Source organism: Neodiprion pinetum, chromosome 6, assembly GCF_021155775.2.
Source record: "Neodiprion pinetum isolate iyNeoPine1 chromosome 6, iyNeoPine1.2, whole genome shotgun sequence".
NCBI classification, from domain to species: domain Eukaryota; kingdom Metazoa; phylum Arthropoda; class Insecta; order Hymenoptera; family Diprionidae; genus Neodiprion; species Neodiprion pinetum.
Genome location: NC_060237.1, coordinates 27754178 through 27780127, shown reverse-complemented (window position 1 = coordinate 27780127; position 25950 = coordinate 27754178). Strand labels below are relative to the sequence as shown.

Sequence of the window (25950 nt, the reverse complement as noted above, 5' to 3'; positions counted from 1 at the left end):
CACATTCTGCTGATAAAGAGAGCAAATAACGTTTGACGAAACCTAAAGAGTAAAGAACCCTTCGCCGGGTCGCCGAATTTTTTCGCTGATCTGCAAGCTCCAGTTTAGCAAATCCGTTGCTCATACCGACACAGACTCGGGTATAGATGTAGGAAAATGCCAGTGAAGTACGTACTTGGCGCAGCGCAGATTTCTGGGTACCTCGCGAACTCGGCGAGGTTGGCATGTGCAGCATGTAAACGAGTATGAGATACCGGCGGAGAGATCGGATCGGGGGCAGCCTGAGGGCACTTCCATTTAAGGCACCCCGAAGGAAATCTCCTCTCCGCTTCGCTCCGGCCGTCGTTATTCTCGCCTGATATTCACCATCATTGCGGTCTCTCTCGTGCATGCAGGCTGTCTTCGCGTCATGCAGAAGAAGTTTGCAAATCGATCGTTGAAGTGTGCCATACCCTTATTCAGCCGATTCGGGTGCCGCGGCCCACTGCTCGGGGGCCCGAAAACCAATTAGAACGTTCCCTGATTACAGGTTGTGTCACGACCTCGAAATATCAGCGTCGTCGACTCTGCACAACTCCACCGTCCGATCGGAATCTTCGGTAACACCGCGCTGCAGTCGATACCGTCTTTTATCTTCATCCTCTCGATAGATAATTAACTTTCGAAACCGATGCGGCACCGAGAGATTAATTACGATTCTTCTTTTTCGTCGCTCGCGCGTTCTTCCGACGCGTAGCCCTTCGTTTTCGAACGCTGATGACGATCGCACCTCGTTCTCGGTATAATATTCTCTGTCGCAACTCGATTCAAGAAAGTCGACATTGTCGCGTCACTGTGCAGGTATGACGTACACGCCTCTTTTCAATTAGACGTATTATCGCGCCCCGTGTCCGAGAGAAAAACCGTTTGAACCAGGTCTTGTTATACACAAGGGAAGAAGTACTCGTTTACACTTTCTCGACATTTGTTGCAAATTCATCAACGTATCCATCAATCTAATGTCCCATCTGCAACGTTACGTGTTCCCTAATCTCACGCGTGAGGGTCGCGTCGAGGGTTGAATAAGCGGGGTGTGTGGGTGGTGGGGGATTTCGAGTGGCCATGTCGACACGCTCTAATTAAGTGTAACCAACGACGTGAACGTGGCAGGGAAACATGTCCCTCGGGAACCCCGAAGTAGGTTTTGTGGTATTTAATTTAGACGGTGCGGGGAGTAGGCCGTAAAGAAAGCAAAGCTTGAAGAGCCGAGTTGCGGCCGAAAATGAGAGGTTTATACCGTGATTATAGTCCGGAATCCGTAACTTTAGCCGGTGGGTTAGAAAAACGAGAAAAGACGGAACGCGCGTCTCGCATCGCAATGGAAGATAAGAAAGTAAACATAAATTGAGAGACGAAGTAAAAAGCAAGAATGAAACAGGGTTCTTTTTTCTGACTCTCACACGCACGAAATGCGTCTGCGGGATTTAGCCGAATCCGATTGAGCGTGGTGGAAGATTCTGACAGTCTCGTCTCCACGGGGATTCTATAAAAGATGGCGTAAAACGTAGAGCGTAACTTGCGGGGGAAGCCAGCAGCTTCATCGCTTTTAACGAGAAACGGTAAACGGGTTGATTACGTCTCGGTTGAAATACGGCCGACGTGCAAGCTCCGTTTGTTCTGTCCGATAATGGACACCGTCAATCTGTCGGTTTGCGCCTGTCCGCAGAACTCGATGCCAAATCGTAATCTCGACCGCGGACGGAGAACGAAACTGGTTCCTCGCCGTATACGGCTACCACCCTAAAAATGGTATTTCCATAATTAATCACACCTCCGGAGAGAGACTTACGGTCAACGCGCAATTACAGAATTGTCTAATTACCAACTACCTTCTCAAGGCAAAATTTATACCGTTTGAATGCCGCCTTGATTAAAACGATTCGCTGTTACCCCTTGCCTTTTCCCTGATACAAACCCATCTGTGTCTTCCGTCGAAATTAAAAGCCCTCAGGGTTTTTATCTAAATACGTATAATGTCATGATTGTGTATTTTCAACCACATGAATACATTCTTGCGAGCTTTGCTATACATCTCTTTCAACGTTAAACTTTTCACTAATACGTGTGTTTTTCATCGCAGAGTTAATCGAAAAGGCTTTTGCCCACCCGGTTGGTAACAAATCTCTTTTCCTTTCCAGCAAATGTCCTAAGTTGTGAACAAGGATCGGACGTGTACCGCGAAATGAAGCCATAATAAGTGATTTAACCGTGAACCGGCGATCTCACAAGCGATCGGAATGCGTTGCACGCCTCGATGGGTTGCCGCTCCTTGCAAGCTGAGTGTCGTCGTTACTCGATGCGTTACGAGGAGAAGAAATATGGGGAGACCCGGATGTGCACCTTCTTCTTCTTCTTCTTCATCAACTTTTCCCGGAGCATCGATCTTCACCGGTAAATATATACAAGCCAATTAGGGACAAGTGTTAATTGAACCACGGTGAAGGAGGATCGCAAGGCGTTGCTCGGCTAAATATTCCACCTCGGATTATTATCGACGCAAAGCCTGTTCCCGATTGGATTTCATTGAACTTACGGCAGCCGGCTGCGAACTCAGCTCGGATCGATCGTAATCGTTCATGAGTAGGAATGTAACGAGACAAATTTTATCGCGGTTAATGAATCTTAAATTGGATTGTACTTGGATTCACATCTCGACATTAAGAATCGCTTCAACGAGTCCGAAGAAATGATTGGAGCTCGTGCATGATCCGCGATTGTCGGGAATACTTTTTACTCGTTTTGCAACGCAACTCGCACTTAGCCGCGAAATCTTTTCGCAATATTACGTGGGAGTTCGGGTAACCCGTTGAATTAATCTGCGTAAGAAATAAGTGGAATTAATGAACTCTGCTTCCTTTATTTGTTAAGGCGACGCCCCGCTGATCTGGACGGGAAAATTACCTCCAGTATTAGCAGAAAATACGGCGCGAGTAAGAGCCGCTCTATCATCGTAAGGTCCGTAGTAGTTAAATTCCGGCGATGAGCGTATCAGCCGCCGGGGAAACGGAGAATACACCACAGATATTCGGGATGGTCAACCTTTCGAGCAAAACTAGTTTGCTAATGAGCCTCTGGCGCCTTTGGACCCGGCCCACGAAACCCAATCTCGACTGCGTCCAAATTAGGACTATAAGTTGGGCTCTGGCTCTTGAAACGCATTCACTCGCCTCGCTTCGGAGGTGCACGAATACGCTTTTTTCAACGCGAGCTTATCGTTCGCCGTGCAATTTTCCCCGTCTCATAATTCGCACTAATTGCAGTTACGTAAAAAGTATGCGTAAGCAGGGATTTCTGAGTCACGAGTCTCCGTCCGATGATTTTGGAAGCGATCGTAAGACGGCAGGGTCGGAGGCCGAATTAATGCGGTAGAAGAATCGATTATCTATCCACTTTCTCGACAGGCCTGACTAATCCAATTTCGAGATAATGACTTCCTACTTCCATACCCGTGAAACTTTATCGCCGTCCGGCTTGCCGGGCATTGATTCGAATCGAATCAATTTGCGGTTCTTGAATGGGAAAATTATCGTATTGATGAACGGCGAAGAAGCCGCGGTGAACTCGTGTAATATATTACTCACGTCCAAGGACCCGCGACGCGACAATTGTGAAACCGTCAGACACAGGCGAAGGCGAAATAAAATAAATAATGAGACCGAAAACTGGGACCGTAATTTATTTTGTTTAATTACATCGCTCCGCCAGCCCCTCGTCGAGTTTATTATTCTTGCCTCTCATATATCCGGGCAGCAGCTCGACCGATAATTGCTACGTAAATTAACCCAAGTTTACGCACGATCGAATTCAGCGATTTCGTTTACCTATACTTATCTATGCACGTACGTGCGCATAAAGCACCTGAATTAATTAACGGGGTGAAAATTAGTAGGAATTTGTCAAATCTGAGGAATGGGCTAGACAGAGTTTAAGACTTCCCTTAGCTGCCGGCAAACGTGCACGGCAAATGTACCGGCGCACCATAAATCTGCACGCAGATCTTTGCGCGCAAAACAACGACCCCGAGAACCTTGAATCATCGGCGTTACTCCGCGGGCTGATAATCTGCCGATAATTGATGCATACAAAGTGGAAATTAAGCGAAAAGCGAGCGCGAGTGACGAAGTCGGGGGAGAAAAAGGAGACGCGGACGTGAACAGGCAGCGAAAGGCCGAGCCGTGTTCGTAATCAGTGTTAAAGCCGACCCCCGATTCTTCGCCGAGCGACACAATTAGCCGGCTCCTCCATGGACGAGATGAAGTCGTTTCCACTGAACGACGCTCCGCGGAGAACCGACGGCTGAATACATACATTTATAGTGCGTAATGCATACTTAAGCGATTTGATTTCGCTCCGCGAACGAAACACGACCCTGTTTTAGTACCTCCGGTTCGTCTTCCGTCTGCCCACGTTCCCTTCCACCTTCGCAGAGAAGCGAGTCGAACTTGGAACTGCTTCTTGGATGCTAATGAAGACCTTTCGATTGAATCGGTGAGGTGAAGAGCCGGAGGTGGAAGGAAAAACTTGATTCGATCGTCGAAAGAAACGGAACTCACAAGCACCGTGTGCAGTAATCTTTTGTAAAGGGAATAAATCATGTAGATTGTACAGACGATAGTTTGACCACACAAGCGGAAAACCGTACTGGAACGATGCTGGTCAAGACAGTTCGAAAAAGCTAGTGTTTCCACATTTCGGCTTCCCCTATCATCGGGCAAAGGAGTACCTAATATTTTTTCAGGACTAATGGCTACAAGCCGGGTAAACCTATATTCGTATGGTATCCACGCCGGTTATCACTCGATGTTTTAATTTTCACATTTCCCCTAACTTGGGCGTATTTCTCGGAGTCTGAAACGCACACCTGTTATCAAAACCAGACAGTTGATAAACGATAAGTTCGACATACAAAGCTCCGGCTTATCTGCATCAACGTGAAATCCCGCACGGAGCCTGGATACCTCTCTCTCTCTCTCTCTCTCTCTCTCTCTCTCTCTCTCGAATAACATCAACGCGATGCGAGGTAGGTATAAGACCTCCTCTAAAGGCGCGCTAGATGCTACGACTCACAAATAAACCTCACCACGGTGATAAGTATGCCTCCCACCGACGCTCTCGCTTCTTCGCCTTCCTCTTCTTCTACTTCTTTAGATTTTTTCTTCAGGCTTTCTTTTCACATTCAGAACTGATCAGGGGGAAAGTTTTTCGCTTCGGCCCATGTTCGAATGTCATTCTCCGAACAGTCCAGGCCCATCTTGGACTTCTCGCAGAGGTCATAAATGGTTGGCCAATCAATGCTGCGATCACTTGCTTGCCAAGCGCTCGTAGATGATCGAAGCACGGCTTTTTCATGGTCAAGTGGTAAAACTCGTGTGTCGGATCCTGCAAACCACGCGCTTGCTCCCCATTCCGAAAACGTATCCACTGAAACTTCTGCGCCGCATAAATAAGCGATCAGTTTTTTTAACCCTTTTTTTCATCGGCTACGACGTTTCTTCTCTTTTTTAAACAACCTCGACAAGCTAGTTCTTCGAATTCTGCATGCAGGGGCTTTGGTGCCTCTGGTGCGGTCTCATCGCTGCTGATCGAGGGTCGGGAAGGACCGCAGCTCGTATCTGAAGAACACAGGCTACCTAAGGTCGAACACGAGGATTCGCCACCGCCGCGGGGGCACAATGGACCCTGCGACTTCCCTCCTTGTCTCTTTCATCGCAGCTTGGCTGAACCTGAGCTTTCTTCGTTCCTCTCGTCTTCTCTGGTCTCGAGAGGTTCCCCATGGCCGTGGATCTTCCCCCGCGACGGTATTCTTATTTCAACGCTCGTATATTTCTCCGCCGCTCTTCTCTCCTCTCCGGTCTCTCCCCACGCAGGGCGCTGCTATCACAGGACTGTGAATTCTCATCCCGGCTTCCTTTGCCCCATTCGCTGCTAAGAACCCTTTAGCAAGCCTTAGATATAATCGGCTGCGACTCACCGCGCTACCATGAGACCGTCGTTTCGATGCATGTATTTACAACCCTCTTCGCTAAAAGGATGCCAGCTCCTCTCCATCCTTTCGAAGGGTGGATAGAAGGTTACAGGATTAAGGGAAGGAGAACTGGGAGAAAGAATGACGGAAAGGAAAACAGTTCCACTAAAAATTGGAATAAATACTTACCATCCGGTTTACAATGTGCAGAGATGGAAGTAATTGTTGAATTTACTTTACATGTGGTTAGGGATACATGGAGCGATTTGTCTTCCAAAACTAGTACAATTTTATCAGTATGTCTGATTTTTTTACAAGCCACGAAGTAACTGGTATATCCACCATACACGTCCAATGAGTGAACTCTGAAATTTTGGATTTGAATTTCTTCCGGAAAAAACTGTTCAAAGGCCATGATTCCAGACAGTTCATCGCGAAAGTAAGATCTGCACGATCAACTTTAAAATAAGTCAGTCTGAGTAAAGAACGTCTCCGATACTTGAACAAATGATTTCCAATTGTGCAGGCACCACGAAATGCGAGCAAACCAGGTGCCGATACCGCGGGACGAGGACCTCGGCAATAAAAAGAGAATGTACAGGAGTCGAACGAAGCAAGGCAAAGAAAACAGGGCCTCATCCCATCCGCGAAGGGTGCGTAAATCTGCGAAAAGGCCGGAGCCTCGGACTCGGCCTCAGCAGCGGCATGCCGCAGAGCTCGTCGGAGTGCCGGGTCCCATTTGTTTACGACGTGTAGGGCTATTGAGAGCTCGGTGGTGGGAGGTGGATGTTGCGGCGTAAGGGGGGAGGGCGAAGGGTAATTTGTTTGTTTTATTATCTCGTCGACGCTGCGCCGGTGAGATTTATCTTCCTTGATAGTAAGAGCAGTGCTCGGTTGCTTGCGCCGCGGTCGCGGTTAACCGAGAGGTGAAGATAACCGCTCCGCGGCTCCTCCGCGATTCTCGAAACAGATTACGCTCCGCTTTCGGAGGACGAGTTCGAAATTTGGGCCCTCATTCTCATTGTATTCTAATGCCCTTCCCTCTCCGTTCGTTTCTAGGCTCGATGGGACTCGGGCGCTCCGCTGCTGCGGGGCCTCTTCTCACACCCACGGACGCGACGGGTGGCCCAGCATAGACAATGGGCCCCCATTCGTAAGGAGGGGGAGAAGGGACGCCGAGTGCTGCGCACATGGAGCACACTAAACGACGCGCACGCGCGCAGCGCGACACGGCTCCAATTTCGTGAGCACCCCGTGTTTCACCCTTCTCGTATTTCCCTGTAGCATGCACGAATAGGCGAAGACGTTTGCTCGACGAGATGAAGAATTTTACTACCTTTTTTCTCGGTCTTATTCTCTTTTATCATACCTATTCCGTATTGTAATTATGCGCCACTTTGTGTTGATTTTCGACCATGCAGGAGAACGGTGACTGGATCTTCGTGACTATCAACTCTTGGCCTACATCCTACTCGCTCGCCTCTTTTTCTTCTATGTAATGCAGGCTAGCCACGTTTTATGCATACACCGACTTTCTTATGCGCATACGAAACTACGGGAGTATAATTCCCTCCTAGTTTTAACTTGACGAGAGGAATGTGCGCACCACCTGGACACCTGGCACTCGTCGGTTACTACTCGTCTTACTCCTAAATCAGCCATGCCCCGAGGGAAGGCGAAATTTTCGGTGATTAAATTTTTTCTTTTTTTTTTTTTGCCAAAGTCGTGTCGATAGGAACAAACGAACGATTCGATGACTCTTCGGCACACCCGGTAGACTCGCGAAAAGCACTGCCGAACGAGTACCTGCAACGTTCGATTTACAGCGCGCGCTGTCGGAGTGTCAAATTTACTTGAATGAATTAGTGAAACTCGTTAAGTCTTTCATACAGCCGGAGTATTCGATTAATAAAAGGCCCGTGAGTGATGCTCGCACGGCGTATACAGACGGGCTTGTAATTAATGGAATAAAAGAACCGACGCGAAAACAGAAGCTCGAAGCAGTTTGTGTTTCATTCGTCCGGTGAGGACCTCGGGTTTTTTTCGATCAATCTACGCGACTCCGTAATGTTTTGATGTTTTGTTCACCGTTGCCTGGTGAAAAAGGTGGATGCGGCGCAAACGAGTCATAGACGATATTCCTTTATCTAAAACGGGCCACCCTAGTCGAAGATCATCTCTTCGTTTGCCTCCATGTTTATCGGTTAATCTCTTCGATGCTACCTGCAAACCGATAGACAGCTCGATGCTGTTCCCTCAGTCAAAACCGGCTCCACCGTTCCGATCAGTCGACTGGCCGCTGCGCCGTTTTGTTATTTATTCCGCAAACATTTGACTGAGAAATTTGCCGCAAGACTGGCCTAAAAAATTCAACTACCCCGAATCGTGGGTCTTGCCTTGCGGCTAGATACACACTAAATTCTAGCTGTGGTCGGAGTGTTTCACATTCTTCACTGGTGCTCCTCGGTGTAGGTAAGCTAAGGTTCGAAGAAGGGTCGGGCGTACGCCAAACGAAAATACACGCGAGAGCGGATAGGGATACAGTATAAAATTGACGTGAGTGGGAGGGTCGAGTGCACGATGATGGTAACGAAAAAAACTGTGAGTCTTGGACAGGTAGACGGTTTTTGGGACGGGGAGGTTTATCTTCGACGTGCAGACAGCGGGGCCCTGATGCTCCGGACTGAAGGTGATATGTTTGACTCCCTGTAAACCGGCGTCAATGAATTCACAAATTCTTGGTGATATTTCTTTATTTTTCATTCCTTTTCATCGATTTTTAATGGAAAACAAGCATTGAAAAAATTAAAAGGCAAATTCATACGTGATGAAAATGTAAAAACCGATGAACCGTTTCACGGTCTGGTTAATACAGATAGTATTTTCGATTTCATTGAAATAGTGAATATGATTTAGTTTGATACAAGAGGTTTTCATATTGTCAGTACAGAAGGAGAATTACACATACTACTTTATTATCGTATTCAAATTACAGAATTTTAAACAACCATGTATTTCTAGCCTATTATTTTTAGCGTATTATCAGACTAAAATGTCTATCCCGTTTGTGAAGAAAATTGAAATCACAGACTCTACTCGCCCAATTATTGCATTAATCCACGAACAAAAATTTAAGAATTTTTGAAACAAAGAATGCGGATAGGCAGCCTTTTTTCAGTTCGTATCCGATTCTCACGATCGTAAGTTTCCGCACTTGTTACCGTGCGGCCGAAAGGCCGTCCAAACGGTGCCTCGTCTTTCAATTCCGTTGCAGCCGCGAGATAGGTTTTAAAATAGAGTCTGCCGGGTTGCGGATATACCGAAACTCGTTCACCGTTCGGCGAAAAGGGTGCCGAACCTTTTTCGCGCGGTGAAGGATGTCCTCGATGTCGGTTGAACCCTCGCTGCCCTTCCTACCGATGGTTCCGATGTGCTGCCTTTCCGTTTTTGCGAGGTCCTGCCGCGCCCTCGGTACCTCTAAATCCTTGGCGATGCGATTCAGCCCAGCGAAGAGATCTTCCATCCAGTTTCCGCCAAACATCTGACCCCGAGTATCTCTGACGCTGTAAATTTCGTTTCGTTGTATGATACAATACACGTTTGTACTACGTGGGACATTAACGAGCTCTGCGGTGAAGAGATAACGCTCGCTCCGGTTCATCGCAAAAACCGCTACGCGGTATAAACTGTGAAAATTTGCACGTAGCCTCGAAGCGAACTCGTCTAATCGCCGGATATATTTATCATCGGTCATATTGTTACAGAGCACAGCAGCATCGGGAGACGATATACCACCTCTAATGTAGGCGAGAAAAGATACCGTGAACCGCGTTGTCGCTGACCATTTTTCACTCGAGGTGCCGCGTGGAACTTCGTTCGACTTTAGTAATTCATTAACCGATATCGCCTATGACTGGCGTAGAAGAAGTTCAGATATCGTAATTGAATGGTCGGGTGGAAGTAGAAGGTTGTTCTCACCCGGGCGGATACAAGCGTAAACAGACTATAATACGGAATGGAGGACGTTTAGGAGATGGATTACTCACGTGCAGATTAAAACGACGCAGATCGTGAAAACAATCCACGGTGTCTTCATCTCGGCGTTGCGTTTCAAGAGTGTACGATTCCGATTTCACTTGATGAATTTGATTAACGACGATTCGATTCCCCAATTCCAACAACGTTGACGTTTAACTGCTGCTCAAGCACGATCGACGAATGTTGATTTGAGCCAAACTGGGCAATCGCTTCACAAAGTGTATCATTATTATTTGCTCTGAGGTCGAGTCACAGAGGTCTGCGCAGCACTGCGATGAATAGAGCTAAGAGATAGCTTTTGATGTCCGACGCGTTTGTGTGTTAACTTGTTACACGTAAACATCACTCACATTCACGTAACACCCACAAGTCGCGCTGTATCGTTGCTGAACGTGGGTCAGCCGGGTCTTTATTATACCTCTACGCAAATATTCGCTCGACAAATAAAGAGGAACCCGAACCATCGGCCAGGAGTGTTTTGGTAAACTTCGAAAGCGGTTTTTCATATCATTCCTCTGAATTAATACTCGGAGTATTATTTATATCGAGGATCTTTTCTCAAACGTCACTGACTATGACGACGAACGACGAAGAAAAATTCTCGGGGCACCTGCTGCTCGTTCATTGTGTACCGCGGTGTCAAGTTACGTTCAGCATAAGTGGGAGTTGCATTTTCACTAGAGCCCTCTGCTTCTTGTACAACAGGGCAGATTCGAGCGTGGGAAATCAAGAAACACCTCGCATGGCGGTTTGTTTCGTCATTTTTTATTATTTTTCCATTTTTACCGATAACGTTATTCAGTCCTTTTAATCACCGGGTGTATTACATTAGTCTACGCTAGTTGAATAGATCAGACTTGGCTCAATAATGGTGTTCAATCTTCCAACATCAATCTTCTCTACGAAACGGTCTCGACCCAGACTTAAAGCTTCGAACGATCAAGTTGAAGAAAGAATCAATAAGATAAAAGGTCGCGGGGTCGCTCGAAAAGTCTTTGGGTGCTTTTCTGGCGTCATGTTATCTTGAATGATAAGTGTTTAAATTCAGACTCGAATCGACCCTGAAATTCGGTGTCATATTGGAACGTATGTTGACGAGTACCGGTCGGCTTTCACGTCGGTAAAAATTGAATGACGCTACTCGTTAACGTTCCAAAGTGTCTAATGGAACTCGATATCAGCCACCGATGTGATTGAAAGTGTCAAATCGAAGCCGAGCAGTCACGTTTATCACATGTACCTCACGGTATGCACGTCGTAAAGAACAACGGCCGAAAATTCCAGAATCCTTTCGACGGGACAAAGCGAACAGAGTGCTCAAAGTTGAGTGACGGTAGCTACGAGAGTTCGACGCCGAGGTCTGTATAGTTTCTCTTGATTGGCCTAGGCCATCGGACGACGTTGTTTCTTACGTTTTATTTGTCTCCTCTCCGGCGAACTCCACTCAACCCGAGTCGCTGGACCGGATCAGAGCCACGAGACATGGTCTGGGAGTCCAAGCTCTGGGCAGACGACGCGTACAGCTACTAACCACCTTTATCTACGCCCCCATCTATCATGGAACGACATACACGTCCCTGTGCACAATGGTTCTCTGCTCGTGTGCGAGCGGTGTCCGTTCCTCGCGTACGGTTCCTCGAATTTTAATTTCTACTCACGACAGGCCAACCTTGAAGCCCCCCAATCCCCATCGACGCAACGCTCGAAGGTCGATCTTACTCGCAAACCGCAACAATCCCAGCTACCTGCCGCAGAGTGCCGTCGAAGTTCAATCCGACATTAGCGAGGCTCTTGACTGTCTCGATGCGAGAAAGCTCGCTTTCGGTTCACCGCGCAAGATTCTCGCGAAGAAAGTCTGACGCCTAATGGTTTCGTCGTAAGAGTCAATCGGCACACTAGAAAATAGAAATGGCACCTCGGTCAAGAGTTGCATCGAAATTATGATCCACAATTTCGTGTCTCGGTTAAACGACTGTCGGTTTATCGAGCACGCGGTTTTTCAGAGGTAATAAAAAAGTGCCTCAAGTTGGCGGATCAAGGACCCCGAAATCGGTTGGACCACTCTCGTACGCTTATCGTTAGCCTCTCGGCGTGTCGTGTAGTTGATGCCGATAGCCGTGGGCCCCAGGTCCGTTCTCGTGGGTTTGAAAATAAAGGGAATAGAGCCGTAAACCGGGTGTAAAATACTGTAACTAGTTTCGTTTACACGAAAGGTCCGATGCGCGCCCATCGAGAAGGCGACTGGGTTCGGGGCCCCCGCGATGCTCGATGTTGTTGTTGACCCTCCTGCCCAGAACAGGTTTCGGATTATACGACGGAGGTGCCGGAGGGTTAGGGGGCTTGGAAATTGGAGTTGGAAGGGTTTCCTGCGACCTTGGGCCTCCTTGGGCCTCTTCTAAACCAGGTAGCCGAGCAGGACCTGCCCATTTAGAATTGGATATGCATCGGTGCGCGGCCCACGCCGTGGAACCGGCGGATACGCGGGGCTTGCGAGAATTTAAAAACGGCATCGCACGAAAAAAAACCCGGCTTCCCGTTACCCTACTCCCCGCTTCCGGTACCGCCACCCTCGGCTCAAGTTCACCTCAATATATGCTCGTCAGAAATTAATTTCAAGTAGACGCGCCGTGCAGGCCGCGGGGTAGGTACATAAAGTTTCTCAATTAGGAGACGGTCCTATTATATAGCCGTGCATTTACCAACCGGAAGGAACTTCTAACGAGGAACGCTTTCGAAGAAATTTTCGTTTCAACGAAAGAGTTATCGCCCATCAGGCTGAGAGTTATCATCCTCAAGCACGACCTTTTCCGGTAACGTGCACTAGGCGTTTTTGAAACTAACGTCATTTTCTGGGTTCCAATCGACTTTCGGAGAGCCGATTACTTCACCTAATTATGAAAAAAAACACAAAAATTGCCGGTGGATTGATTAAAACTACGATTCAAGGGTATTGATGTGGGTTTTGAATCCCGGGGAAAAGCCGTATCGTCGGTTCCATTCACGATTAAAACTATAATTCTATGCGAATCAAGTTTTAACGACCTAGCGTATAGTATAATTAACTTGTTGCGATGCGACAAGCGATGCGTTTTACCTTGGAACGAACTTTGGGGAACGTCGGACAGTTCAAGACCAACAGCTTTCCCGGCGTAACCGAGAATCAAAGAAACTTGTCGTATATGTATACGGTGAAAGCACCGCGGTCGATTTTTGTCCCTGCTTTGTCATACCTTTGGTCAATGATCAATGGCCATGCATTTTACGAGCCTCCGGTTCTACGGCTTTGCCACAACGGTCCTTCTATCCGGAAGCTTTTTACTGCTCCTGCTGCAGCGTGCCGTAAGTTATTGTAATATATTACACTTCGTTTGAAATCTCTGCTACCGCCAGTGCTGTCGCAGAACTGAGTTTTCCCATCAACGGCTCGAGAGAAATCCGTGAATTTTCTCCTTCTATTTCGCGGCTTAATAATCTTTGCGGTGCTATTCCGCCAGCCGCAATGCACCAACATTTTGTTGGATTAAATTAACGCCGAGGCGAAGTTATCCCGCATTATTTATGCAAATGGCATATTACAACAGCTCTGAATCTGTCGGCTGAATTGAATTTCGTTCGTCTTATATACGATGAATCGGGATATAATCTAGATTTAAGGATCGTTTTTTTCCCCGCTATATTCGACGTCTAATCAACTCGATACTCCTTATAAATTTGAAGGCGATAATGAGCCGGTGATCGTTCATCCCGATTCATCCGCTTTGAATCGAGCCGATTTAACGCACTCGTTGCTGGCTTTAATAATAACGCGGGCATTATGGTAACAGCGTTTTACGCGAGCCTTCTTCTTACTCCGTCTTTGTTACGGTTATCTTTGATGATTGGATAATACAGCGATGAGTAAGTAACTCGGGCTCCATCTGTAACGCTTAAGAAATTCAATCTCTCGAATTCCGTTCTTACTGTTGTGAACAACTCGCTCATATACCTATCAAATCAAACCTTGGCTTGAACGAGCTCCGATACGACGCCGAGATGTATTATCTGGAGCGCCAGGATTAACAATTAATACCTACGAGATATAATTTTACCGATGCATATTATATAAAGCTTATCGTCCGATCTTTTGTTTCTCAAAACATCCGCCTCGGGGTTTTACGATATTATATGTTCTCAATAAGTGACTATTCTTTCGTAGTTCGCGACACTGTTTCGATGGATTAACCAGCTAGTGACCGAATTAATTGTGCTAAATATGTATCCTTTATCAAATTACAATTAAAATTTCTTCGTATTGATTCGAATACCAGGTAAATATATTTTTCTGTTCAAAATTCGGAATCATACCAACTTATAGAACATCGATTGCAGAGAGAATTTTTTCTTGTCCACAACTGAAACCTAAAGCGCGTGAACGAAAATTTTACTGCTCTGATCGAGAAAAGCTTAGAAATCTAAAAAATTAGTGAAGGAAAGTTTCATAATAATTGGAGAGAAACGAAATGGTTCGTATTCCAGGATCAATGAATCGCGGAAAGTGATATAGAATCGTTTTGGTGATAATTGAAGAAGATGTTAAGAAAGGCTGTAGGCGTAAGTTTATTTTAAAAACAAAAACAATTCGTTACTTTGGAAAATATGCGTACGTGCCAGGGCGAATGTTTTCCGACCGAAGAAAAATTGTGAAAAAAGTAAAAAACAAAAAGGCACAGCTTTCGTCAAATACTCCTCTTCAACAAGAATCCGTGCAAATGCTCGGTGTTCCTACCTTTCGTAAGGCAGAGTGAAAAAAGGGCTTACGTATAAGCTTCGAGTCGACCGCCAGCTGGCGCTGCTCTGGCGGCGGTAGTCGAAACTTGCATCGATAGTGGTGTGAGGGGAAACCGTAGTACGAGAGATGCGAGACTTTCAAAGCAAAGCGGGCAAGTGTTTCTCTCAGTGCTTAGCGCAACACGATCCGAGGCGGAGCGCAGCTCGACTCGTCGATAAAGACGTAAACAAACGAGTCGCGCCTCGTTCTTACGAGGAATAATCCTAATTATCAAGGGCGTACGGTAATAACAACTCGGTACACGGTCGGATGACAAAGATAAGAAAAAAATACACGCGTATACGTGTGATGACAACTTGAATTGCGTCGCTTGGACTGATCGAGTTAATCGGAGTGCCGCCTTAAAGCTTTTCGGGGTGGAATTCCGCCCAGAGGATACGATGCGGATTAATTGAGCAACTTTTCTTTTCTTGTTGTCTGTAAACGCGGAGTGAGTTTAAACGGAATCGGGATATTCGTTCGCTAGTGTGGAGTGTGCGTTACCAAAAAGTTGCACGAAGCATGTCGCCCTCCCAGGAATCGCCCTCGAATCTCTCATCGATTAAACGCCGCTGATCGAGGCCGACGTTCGCCGTGCAGGGTAAGTTTTTAACCACCCAACGATGATGAACAAGAGAAACTCTGTTAATTAAGAGACGATGAGCGATATGGAAATATGTATTCCGAGAAGGGAAACCGATGTCAGATACGTAAATCCTACGGGAATTGAAGCGGAAGAAGCGTATAGATAAGAAACTAATGCTAGAAAAGGTTCGCTTCGTTTTCGAGTCGAAACGCGTCTCGTTTCCCGCGATCAGACGATGCTGAGCGACCCCCGTTTCTTCTCTCTCACTCTCTCTCTCTTTCTCTTTCTCTTTCTCTATCCGTTTCTACACACAGCGACATCGTCGTAAATGAAATTCAAATTTAACGCAGGTATATATCTGCCATTCATTTCTTTCTTCCTATCTACCCTCCCTCCCACTCCCCCCTTATCTTAAACTCGTTTCATTCCGTCTTGCATGAATAATTTATTATTATCAAACGAAAGAGAGGCAGGCTCTCTTTCTCTTTTTATCTACAAAAACGTCAAAGTATAACCACGCGTTACGCGCGCGCGTCAGAAGAATTGAAACGGATCATTTATTGCCTCTTGTTTTAAAAACATCCGATGCCGATCTAGGGATCAGATTTCCTGAGGCCTCGTTTTTGTTCAACTTTTTTTTCTCTCGTCACTCTGTATTTGGGTTTCGTTGTTTGTTTTTTTTTTTCTAATTTCTTTTTTTCTTGTTTATTTCTTTTCTTCTTTCGCGTCGTCTCTCGTTTGACAAATAAATTCAAACCGGGACTCGTGTTTGTTCAAGCTTTGTTTTCTTAGGCACCGAATCTGTACAACGCGACAGTGTTTTGCTTTTTCACCCTCTTTTTACGGTTCGAGGGGTCGCGATTCTGAAACACTAACGATCGTACGAAAATTTTACACAGACGAAGAATAAGAAGAAATGTTGCCATTTGCCTGTAATTCCACTTATTTGGACTTGTTTCAATTTTTTCTGGGTGAGAGTAAAAACCTAGAAAGATCAAAATATAGATGGGTCACGGTATCGAATTTTCAAGAACGCCAAAATCCATTTCACAAATGTCGGAAAGATATGGTATAAACAACCAAGTCGCAATTCTAACGATTCCGTACTTTGTTTATCCATACTTTGACCCTTTTACATTTTCACTTTTCCATATTTCGAATTTATTGTTTTCAAAGTTGTGTAAGAGAATATATTTGCGCGTTTCTTAAAACTCGATATCGACACCCTTCTATTCTCTAATCTTTCTACATTTTCACCCCCATGCTGCGTCTCTTTCTTCTTCTTCTTCTTCTTCTTCTTCTTCTTCTTCTTCTTCTTCTTCTTCTTCTTTTTCTTCTTCTTCTTCTTCTTCTTCTTCTTCTTCTTCTTCTTCTTCCCCCTTATTTACGCCGGTGGGAGTGGCTGGCCCAAATCCCTTGGGACCCCTGGAACTGGCAGCATTGTCAAGTACACCGACCGTGGGCCGGATCGTAGAGTTTTTTGAAAACATAGGGCGCGTACGCCTGCGTGAATATCCCTTGGATGTTGAAATTTGGAAATTTAAGGGAAAAATACCCGCGGAGAGGAAATTGATGGAAATTCTCAACGGGGGTGGCGTACCTGCGACGATACGCGTGGAACGTCATCCTCTCTTCCCAATCTCAAATATTATTCCATAGCACGTACGAATTTTCACTTCTTAAACATTGTTACGCGATTCCGCGTCACGTTTTTATCGGATTTATTTATTCAAGTATTTGGTCACCGTTTTCGTGCCGCGCGTGTGGTCTCGTCCGGTACAAGTTCAAAAGAAAAAAAAAGAATAAAAAAAAGGACAAGTCAGAAAATTTTGAAACGGAGAAACGTGCTACTGCTTATCGCTCCTGCTCCGAAACTACCTGTCTGCCCTTTTTTTTTTTCTTTTTTTGTAATCTCCCCAAGAACGCACCGCCCTTCCGGATTTACTTTTGGTCAGCTTACCGCGCTCTTATATCATCTAAAAAGATTCATGGCTGCAGGTCCTGATATCTCACCTAACCACGAATAACTCACGGAGGGAATAAAAGCGCAGATTTTACTTAAATATGCAGGAAAAGAGGGACATGTCAGGGTTTTTTGGTAAAATATACTTCGCGAAGTGCAGAATTTAACGTAGAATCAGTGAAAACCGCCGTGCGCAGAATAAAATCTGCTATATATACACTAAAAAATATAGTTGACGTGGATATTATTGTTTACACATATATTTATTTATATATATATATATATATACATACACGAACACACACGTGTACATATAATTCGCAAATTTGGTGCGTAGTTGGAATCGTGAGCGTCGAACAGCAACGTGAGTTCATCTATCGATATTCCGTGTACGTTTAGCTGCGTTTCACCTTGTAAACAAAAAATGGCGTTTCGATATACCCGCCTATTCTTTTTTTTTTTTACTTCGCTACAAATGTATAGAGATGAAATGAAATACTGGATGAATATATAGCAGCTGGTTGCGCGTTGATCTATAATAGATGAATTGATCATGCATCAGCGGCTTTCTAGTCGTATGAGGATTTAATACTCGTACCGTGTGGATTATGAACAACGCCGCGCGGCTTTACACTTCAGATATGGTTATAGTATCCGTATACACTCACCGATCCGCCTAGCGTGCAGCGTTTTTTGCTACCATGCACTGACAATGATCTATCTTATACCTCCCGCGTTTGACCTTTTGAGGGAATCATCAGCAAACAACTCGCGTTTGCTTCGGGCGTTTGGATCCGTAAGATCGGATGTGGCGGCAACGAGTTGGGTGTAAAAAATATACGCGCGTTGCACACCGTCTACGCGATGCGAATTAACACAGCTTATACCCGGTGTCACGACTTATTTCGATCCAATTTCTAACTTCCGATACGTGCGCGAAAAACACGAAATAACTTTGTGAAATTTGTCGTGAAATTATTTTGACCATTCAACGTTACTTTATACCCGACGATTCTTGTATAGTTATATACACCTATGTTCTATCACTGCATCGATCTTACTCAAACAAAACCTTCGGCCAATATTTACTCTATTCGTACGGCAGCATCGCTCACTGCAAATGATTACGCAATTAAAAATTGTCGCCACAAATTATGTATGTATATGTGTGTAATAACACGTAGCGTGTATTGCATACTCCTGCAAGTTCACTTTATTTTTCACTTGGAACGTTAGGTTTTGGGCGGGGCTTGGTGCTTGTAATTGTATGTCAATAAGCGCAAGGATCGAAGGTGAGAGCTGTATGTACCGCCGTATGCGGAATGAGATTTTTTTTTTTTTTTTTTTTATCGTATAATACGGGATTTCACTAGACGCGGACGCAACGGTCAAAGATCTCCCCAATGCTAATTGGTGTTATACTATATTCACTGATTGCCGTGTTTAATGAAGACTTGAAGAAATCTGGCTTTGCAGTCTACCCGTGCTATTATATTTCTCGTTCTTTATTTGTTTATTTATTACATTTTTTTCGCCTTTATTTTTGTTTTTGAGTCTTCTTCACCTCGCTTAAACTAGACAACATGATGTCTGGATCTTTTTTATTGAGTAAGATTGTTAAAAAAAACTCCCGGATTGATTGCAGACTCGTGATCGTAAATCTTACTCTCGTATCTGATGTGAAAAAAAAAAAATTGTGAGAAATTTATATAACTGTGATTTGATAATTAATGGGGCTCACAGTCTGAACAAAAGGTTGAGAGAAGAAAAAGAAATGGTTTAAGGAAATGTGGAGTAATGGTATTTGCTTGCGCCAATTACGGTACGACATTCGTGTTGTGTTATTGAAATGGATGTAAGCAAATTCTAATCACACAAGCTAGAGATGTCAACAATCTAAGGAAAGGTTTCATAATTATAATGATTAAAATCTTAAATTCTGGTGTTTTTTATCTAGTGCTTGAGATCATATTACTCGCTGGCCAGATCTCCAAGAAATTTCTGAAAAACATTCAAGATATCTTACGTTATATAATGTTGCATAATTAAAACACGCGAACGTAATTCTAGATGAACAATGTATGTTCTACAGTGTAATTAATTTGTGACATTTTATCGGGTGATCAGTGGAGATCTCTCTGGTGAATAAAATAAGCCAAGAGCAGTAGAATCGAATTAAAAATCCCAAAGTTTAATCAATTTGAACGATCTCAATGTAAATCCTTATCTCAAATTATTGACATCTCAACCTCGCGTTATTAGAATTTGTTTAGATTTGGAGTTAATCATGTTATTGCTAGAGATCTTTTCAAACCGGTATCCTCTCTCTTTCAAACGTTCGATTCTGTCCCACGTTGGCCACTGGTCACGGAAATTTTTTATCCGTCGTGTAATTTTGCGCCGGATAAATGAAACGAATAAAAAAAGAGCTTTTCGCACGAAAATAAAATTGTAAGAATAACTTGTTTTCCACGTATTTGGTTCCATGGCCATTATTAAACAGATCGTAAACGTGTTAGAGAAAACCTGTTTGATCCTGAGCTTTATTTATCAGATACTCGAATTGGCTTCATTATTAGTTCGAATTTTAGTCATGGAAAAATGAGGGAATTGTTTTTTCTATCATTTTTAGCGGGTCATATTTATCCTCGAGTTTCGACTCTGTCGATCGACCGTTTTCCAAAATCGTCGTACCCTCAGATAATAAATTGATAAAAAGAATTAAAAAAGACTGTAAGCGTAATTTTCTCTTTTCAAATGGCATTTGCACCTTTGTTTAATTCTCTTCTTCAATTATCTCGCGGAATGAATCCACGTTTTCGCGCGCTAACGAACGAACGAACCAAGTAAACGAGGCCGCGGCGTTATTAAAAGTTTGAATGTCTCAACGGGATCCCGGCGGCGACGTCGCGACGCCTCGTAGCCGCGTCCTGGGACCGGTGTCGTAAAACGGAGGCAGTAATTCCGCTGCAGGGAAAAGGAACCGAGGGAACACTCGGCGCTCCCTATATGGACGGAGTTCTGGCAAAGGCGCCCCACACACTCCGGTGAAACGCGGACTCGACGGCCTCGGTTCTCGGTTCTCTCTCGCAGGTAAAATTCGCCCGAGACGCGTGTCGCACGCTCGCTGGCCGCCTCTCTTCTTCTCCCCGTTTCCGCACGCGTGTCAGCGCCAAGCGTAACGCCGCCGACTAGCGGTAGAACTAGGAACTGCTAGGAACTAGTAGGAACTAGTAGGAACTAGTAGGAACTAGGATCCAGGAGCAGTCGCCGTTGTCTCGTGTAAACGAGTACGCGCATCCGTGTCACGTACGTACCTACCTGCATAGGTACGAGGTTCCGAACCTCCACCACATCTACAACCTCCTCCGTCTACTTTCTCGCCTCCGGCAAGGCAGCTTCGCTTCGTCACGAGATCTTTCGTACCTAGGCCGCCGGCCGCATGCGTGCTTTCTTGCCACTTATCGTACACCCCGTACACCTCGGTCAAGCCCAAGGCGGCGGCGGGCGGTGCTCTCGTGACGTACGAGATACAAGCGATTCCCGTCTACCTCGTCGTCGGCTATATTTACCCTATCGTTGATGAGTTGTTATCGTATCACGACCGGAAACGAGCGCGATTCTTCCGATCTCGGGATGTTTACCACCGCTTTTTCAGACCTCTTCTCTTCCGGTTTGCTCCTGCATGCTTATTACGTTTCGACGTGGATTTAGGGGCTCGATTTTTTCTTTTTTCTTCGCGTGTAGTATATTATTTTTTCACTTCTAAGCTTTGATCTGTAATTCTTATCGGTAACTGCATCGTTGGATAATTTGTACAAGCAATGTTTTTGTTTCTGTAAACTTTTGATGAAAATTCCTGAAGCAGTCGTGTATAAATCCGAGATCGTAACGAAGAGCGATGAGAAACAAATCGAGGAATAACCAATTTCTAATTCCATTTTACAAATTGAACCAAAGTTGTCTGACAAGATCACAGTCGTTAAATTTTAAAAATGCAGATTATACGAAAGTCGGAGGATCGGGGTCTAATGGACGGTAAATTGTGTTTTTTGCTTTTCGAATCTGTCTAACTAAGCAATAATGACACACACATTTTGTGTTAATAGGTATTATAATTAGGGGTTAGTAAGCAAAGCAGTTACTACATGCATTTCACTCTCATTATTCTTATCTTATTCTCCAAAATCGTTTAGTACCATACGAATACATTAGGTTTTTAGATTTCGTACTAGATCCAAAGATAATTCGAACGCACAAAATGTCGCAAGTCGGTTTCCGGTACCTGTATACATATCTTGAACACTGATTGTAAGTCTAATTGCCACGCATTGACGCGGTAATAGCATCGGGACAGGAGGACTCGTTAGTCGTTTAACGTTTCGCTAATTGATACTTCTGTACCCACCTACACAGATATTATATACATGTATACATATATATGTACATTCGCTTTACAACTTTTACAACTCTGTCGTACATTATCCGGGTAGTTTCGCATTATTCATTTATTCATTAGTTCGTTTCACATTCCATCGCGTAATTATACCAGCGACTTCCCCCATCCAGCAGCCTCAGTGTATAGATAGAATTAGACTGAATCGATACGCCCAACTTTGTCGCCGAACAAATAAATCATCCGCATAATTGCATCGCGTCCAGTCGTTGCAACGCCGTATTGGCGAGTCCCTAAATTATTACAGGATTGTGTAATAACGATGAGAGTAATAAAAAAATAAATCATCCTCGAGTGTACGGTCAATTTTATAATGCCAAAGGTTTCCATTTCGTATATTCGTATTTCACACGTATAACGAGCCGACGAGTCTAGTTAACATCGTCCGATTAAAAACTATACGTACAGACTCGATCGTGACTGTGCGGGCAACAACTTCTAAACTATGATTGTCCTGAATTACGATGAATCTCTGCGACGAAGCGCCCAACAGATGATTCGAGGCGCGTAGGTCAGGCCGTAGAACTCTGTAAAGTCACGCGAGTTCAGTAGGGGCCTTAAAGAATCCGAGGAGAAGCCCGTATCAAGTGCAATGAGCATCGTCGTCGTTGCTCAGCTTTATTTATTGTACTCGTACCGTCTGTGATTTACAACTAACGTCAGACTCGCAGGATGAGAATTATTAGCCACGTAATACGCGTGCTTCTCACGTCCAATCGAGCTTATCGTTAAGATTCGATTGCGTCTGTGTGCGTGTGTGTGCGTGAAAAGGCGGCAAGGAGAGACGCCCTGCAGGCTGCGATGCTTCGACCAACTTCACTTCTCTTCTCTAGTCACATCAAATACAATTCACCGCCGTCGACTCGTCTATTATTATATACATATACAAAGATATATATATATACACACACCACCTATGCGTATACAACATCTATATACGCATACATGGTTATCTTCCTCTGACCAGACTTGACCCCACAATACAAAGTTCGACGCATCTATCTCTATTTTTCTCCCACGTGTGCACGATGCATTGTAGTTTGAAATGAAGTAGAAAAAAATTAATCACGAAACAAAGCTCAGACACGTTTTATAGATAATTTGCGAAAATCTGTTGTCTCTGAAACCTACTTGTTTTTTCCTGTTTTCTTTTTACTGGGTGTTGTTCCGCAAATATCTTTTCATTATTCGTCAATCAATCGAATGATTTTGTCATATTTTGTGCATCTTATAGTCGCATTTATCATCCCACATGTGTGTATATACAATATATATATTTTTTTTTAAGGAAGGAAAAGAAATTTGCACACGTTTGCCTGTAATTGTTTCACGTTCCTCGGCTATCGGGTCACCGGCATCCGACCGGCTGTGTATCCGCCTGCGGTAAAAACCGGGGTGTTTTAGTGCGAAACAAATGTAGGTAACTGGTCCTTCTCGTGTTTTACGAGATCGAAGACAAATCGAGCTCGACGCGAAGAAATAGCGAAGAACTTACGGAACTCCGTTTGCTCCTCTTCAATGCTGGGAGATAAGTATGAAAAATGAAACTGGAATGTCTAAAATTGTGATAGTTAAATGGTTTAAAATTGAATCGAAAAATACATGGAATGTACCACATGTGTATAATCAGAAATGAATAATTCGAGATTTAGAATTACGGATCTCTGAGCGTAGGTAAACATAAAAAAGAACCGGCTAGGCGTTAAATTATAAAACGATCCCAATGCTGAGGATTCTAGATATATTCAAATATATATTTTTTTTTTTTTTTCACTTTTTTTTTTACAACTCAAATTTGTTCGATGTTGCGATCGTTCCAATTTCTAAAATTTCTTCCAAATTTTCAACCCCGTCGAAGAGGGTGGAAATAAAAAAAAACTCGTGCTCAAATATTTCAATTTTCCTCCACGAGAAGACCGAGAAAGCTTCGCTCTCGTATTCTATACTTACGAAACGACCTTCGCCGAGGCTGCAGAATACCCGTGCAATAACTATCGTTGTAAATTATTACCTCGGACGATTATATCGAAGTGGGTTACCGTGCAGACGTTAATTACCGATATTGAGAGGAAGTTTTACGCACAAGGCCAGTTTTGGGGGAGCGTTAAAAAACTCCATGGGGGTAATAAAACCTGGCTAACCGAAATCTCATGGCGTTTTTAGACTCGGTTTTAGGTGTCCTTTCCGATTTCTGACGCCGCGCTCACGCCGTTGGCTGTATTTATTAACGAGTTCGAAGGGGCGAGAGGGGGGTCCCTTCCTTTCTCACTTCCTTACAGTCGAATCTTCAAGTGGGGTTTAACTTTTAAGGGAACAGAGCCTGGCCTATGCCATATGGAGAAGTGTCTGGCCGGCTTTCATGCGACGCGTTCACTCACACAACCCCCGATCTTTAACTCAGGCGCAAGTTGTGCGTCTGAAACGCGTTTTACGTATATTCACGCCGAGGAGTCCGGTCTGGCACTCCAGCCAGGACGGTCACAATGCGTCCTTTGTAACCCCGGAGGAGAGTTGAAGTTCGTTTCTTTATTTTATTTTATTTTTTTTTTATTTATTCATTTTCTTTCTCGTTAATCTCTCTGCGTTTGCTGTTTTTTTTTCATCCTCTCTTCTTTTTCCATTACTTTGTTTTTTTTTATTTCCTTTTCTTTCAAAGTTATTGTTGTGTTTTTCTTTTTTGTTTGTTTTTTTTTTTTTTTTTTTTTGCACTTCTTGGGCTTTTTTAATCTACGGGCAGGTTCGTAAGTATAAATTAATGCGCGATTGCAAGTTTCTTTTTTACGCCGAGTCGATATTGTATAATAATTACGATTGTGTTAAGTAACAGCTGCGTGTGAACAAAAAATATAGTAAAAATAACTTCAGCCAATTTGGTTATACAAACGACGAGGTTTCAGAGTAAGTAAATTTAGCCTTTTGTAAGTGTAATAATGAGTCACATTTCTCGAGAATTTATTATACGCATACTTGCGATAATAATTGTTGGAAATCGTGCAGCGTTGTAATCTGTCAATTAATACTGATTATAACTGTGCGTATTATATCAAGACAATACGTCACGTCATTCTCTGTTTGAAATAATTTTATATAACAAAGTGACGGAACGAATCGCCTGTCAGGGATGAAAAAAAATGTGATAAAGCGTAGAGAACGAGAGAGAGAGAGAGAGAGAGAGAGAATAAGAAGAAGAAGATGAACAAAAAATAACACGCGTCCTTGCAAAAATTCGACCTTATTACCTCATCGATTTGAACGATTGTAAATCGGTCTCTGTTTCTTTTTTTTCTATTTTTTCCATTTGTCGGTATAATCTAATCTAATCTAATCTTCAAATACGCACGGTAAACCCAAGAATGTTACCTAATCACTGATCACGAATGTAAGCGTACTACGGTATCAAGGCACCTGGTTTTTTTTTTCTCTTTTCTTTTTCTTTTTTATTTGCAACGTTGAGTTTTTAAAACATTTTGCTGATAATTCGGATCCCGAAAAATGGTTCGTGGACAGAGCCAACAGGTGTCGCTTATATTTTATCGCCTCTTTACGCATCCGCCACCGCGTGTCAACGTTGAGATAAAAAAAAATTTAATTCACACTTACTCTCGAGTACCTGCCTTGGTCGCATTTTTATTATCAGGCTGCCTAGGTTGTTTGTTACGTACGTTACGCGCATATCTATCTATCCTGTGTGTTTTATACACTTCGTTATATCCCCTGAAACCTGCGCATGATTCGGAAGAAGTTGAGCAACAGATGTTGAAGCGCCTCGCGGGCGTGGGTGGAGGTAATTAACGCCTCGGTGAAATTAACGCCCTCTTCAACATGCGCGTATAATAATTGTACGGAAACGAGAGAAAAAAAAAACCGACGATGAAGAGCACGGGTGAAGGCAGGGTAAAAAGAAATTGCGGAAAACGGTAAAAGAAGGACTTTTTTTACCCTTGTCTTCCTTTATCGGAAGGGGAGTTTTTAACGGTCTTTTATTTTTTTTATTCCCATCTTTCTTTTTCTATTTATTTTTTTCCTCTCATCTTTTTTTTCGTACCCCGGGGCTGCCCGTCACCGCAGCGCAAACTCGTATCCACACCATCTTTAC

General features: G+C 44.1%; 1 protein-coding gene and 1 long non-coding RNA gene across 3 annotated transcripts in view; one reads left to right on the top strand and one right to left on the bottom strand.

Moving 5' to 3' along the window:
- Sema5c (Semaphorin 5c) overlaps positions 1-25950 on the top strand; it is a 94648-nt gene that overhangs the window by 4861 nt on the left and 63837 nt on the right. Inside the window, exon 2 of one of the 2 annotated variants that reach the window (XM_046633296.2) lies at positions 2178-2430. In XM_046633296.2, coding sequence (XP_046489252.1) covers positions 2277-2430 — 154 coding nt within the window. In that variant the 5' untranslated portion in view covers positions 2178-2276. Of the gene's footprint in view, positions 1-2177; positions 2431-14964; positions 15451-25950 lie in introns of those variants that run through there. The other variant, XM_046633297.2, reaches the window with a different exon arrangement.
- LOC124222400 (uncharacterized) lies at positions 8963-10851 on the bottom strand. Its single transcript, XR_006884002.2, has 2 exons — positions 10051-10851; positions 8963-9567 (listed from the first exon to the last, which is right to left on the bottom strand). It is a non-coding gene; the product is annotated as an uncharacterized lncRNA (long non-coding RNA).